This window comes from Ptychodera flava, chromosome 2 (assembly GCF_041260155.1).
Source record: "Ptychodera flava strain L36383 chromosome 2, AS_Pfla_20210202, whole genome shotgun sequence".
In the NCBI taxonomy this organism is placed as follows: Eukaryota; Metazoa; Hemichordata; class Enteropneusta; family Ptychoderidae; genus Ptychodera; species Ptychodera flava.
The window spans coordinates 47109227-47110774 of NC_091929.1; the positions used below are offsets into that span (position 1 = coordinate 47109227).

Genomic DNA, 1548 nt, shown 5'->3' on the forward strand with positions numbered 1-1548 from the left:
TTATTCCTTCTTCTTCATATTTTTTATTGTTGTTCGGATTCTGTCAACAATTTGTTTCCTTGAGAATCCCTGTAAGTATTCAGCGAGACTTTTGTCTTCTTCTAGTTTTCTGTCCACATCAGAGGCAAATATTTTTCCAGTGCTGATTTCCTGCTTGAAGGCGTCGTCGATTTTCTGCCTTTGATCAAGTGAAAAGGCTCTGCGACGATGAGCTTTTGACTGTGTGATCAAAACATTGAAAATGATGTTATTTTCCGGGTATTGTTGCATTTTATGGAAGAAATAGTTTGTAATCTAAAAATATACTTACCTGGCTTCCTTGACTAGCCTGACTGCCACCAAACAATTCCGGCTCCAGCTCCCAGGCATCTCCTATCTGTGGTTGTTCCGCATGATCGTCGTCTTTTTCATCAGGATCGTTGAAGACATCCTGAATCAAGACATCCTCGGCCGTTAAATATCTCCGACGACGTTTTTTGGCCTGTGTGATAAATCATTCAAAGTTGTTATATTTCTGGTACTGTAATAGCTGTGTTTTATGGAAGAAATACATGTCACAATATATAATATACTTACCTGGCTTGCCTGGATCATCTCCCTGTCCTTTGGCTGCTGTTCGTCAGTTTCCTGGCTTTCTCCCTGCTGTTCAATCGATGTCATTTCCTGCGTATCGTCAACTTCCTGGCCTCCTTCTTCCATCAATGTCTTCTCCTGCTCCTGGCCATCTTGCTGACTTTCTTCTTGCTCTTCAATCAATGTCTTCTCCTTCTCCTCACCATCTTCCTGGCCTTCGTCTTGCTCTTCTATCAATGTCTTTTTCTGCTCCTCACCATCTTCCGGGCCTTCTTCTTGCTCCTCGATCAATATCTTTTCCTGCAACTCATCGTCTTCATGGCTTTTCGACTTCTGTGCTACTATTTCTGTTTCCTCCTCCTCTTCCGACTCATTAGGGTCGACATACGGTCGGATAACGAAATGTGGGCTACGTTCATGTACTATACTCGGTGGTATGATACTACTATCTACCGTGCTTAACGAATCCATTGGTAACTCTTTCTCTGAAGTGACCGTAGCTGTTGTTGTTTTTGTTTGTTTCAGCTTCTTCTTTGCCACGAGTTCGGTGCGCAATTCTCTTGTTGCTGTAGCTATGGTAGTTGATTCTCGCACACCCTTTGTCACCCTTTGTTTATCTATGGAAGACAGCTGACAACCCCCCACTCTGTCTGTCACCCCTCTATTTCCTTCATATATCACTCCAGCAGTGACTTTCTCTTCAATATCTCTCTCTTCTTCTTGTCTCTCTCGTTTCTCTCTCTCTCCTCCGCCTCTCACTGCCTCTTCAATGTCAATCTCCTCCTGATGTCTCTCTTTGTCCCCTCTTTCTCCTCCACCTCTCACCGCCTCTTCCCTGTCGATCTCCTCCTGGTGTCTGACTCTATTCAATCTCTCTCCTTCACCTCTCACCGCCTCTTCACTGTCAATCTGCTCCTGATGTCTCTCTCTATTTTCTCTTTCTCCTTCGCCTCTCACTTCCTCTCCCCTGTCCAT

At 44.3% G+C, this 1548-nt stretch overlaps 1 protein-coding gene across 1 annotated transcript; it reads right to left on the reverse strand.

Annotated features, from left to right (window-relative positions):
• LOC139150575 (ABC transporter F family member 4-like) lies at window positions 1-1548 on the reverse strand. The gene is made up of 3 exons (XM_070723013.1): window positions 577-1548; window positions 311-481; window positions 1-219 (listed from the first exon to the last, which is right to left on the reverse strand). Exons 1-3 carry the CDS (start codon window positions 1546-1548, stop codon window positions 1-3), a joined length of 1362 nt encoding a protein of 453 aa, XP_070579114.1.

Excerpts from the sequence above, each read along its gene's own strand:
- LOC139150575 (XM_070723013.1), bottom strand. The coding sequence starts at position 1,548 with ATGGACAGGGGAGAGGAAGTGAGAGGCGAAGGAGAAAGAGAAAATAGA. Across the intron at positions 482-576 it reads AGATGATCCAGGCAAGCCAG|GCCAAAAAACGTCGTCGGAG; the intron begins GTAAGTATATTA and ends TTTATCACACAG. Across the intron at positions 220-310 it reads AGGCTAGTCAAGGAAGCCAG|TCAAAAGCTCATCGTCGCAG; the intron begins GTAAGTATATTT and ends TTGATCACACAG.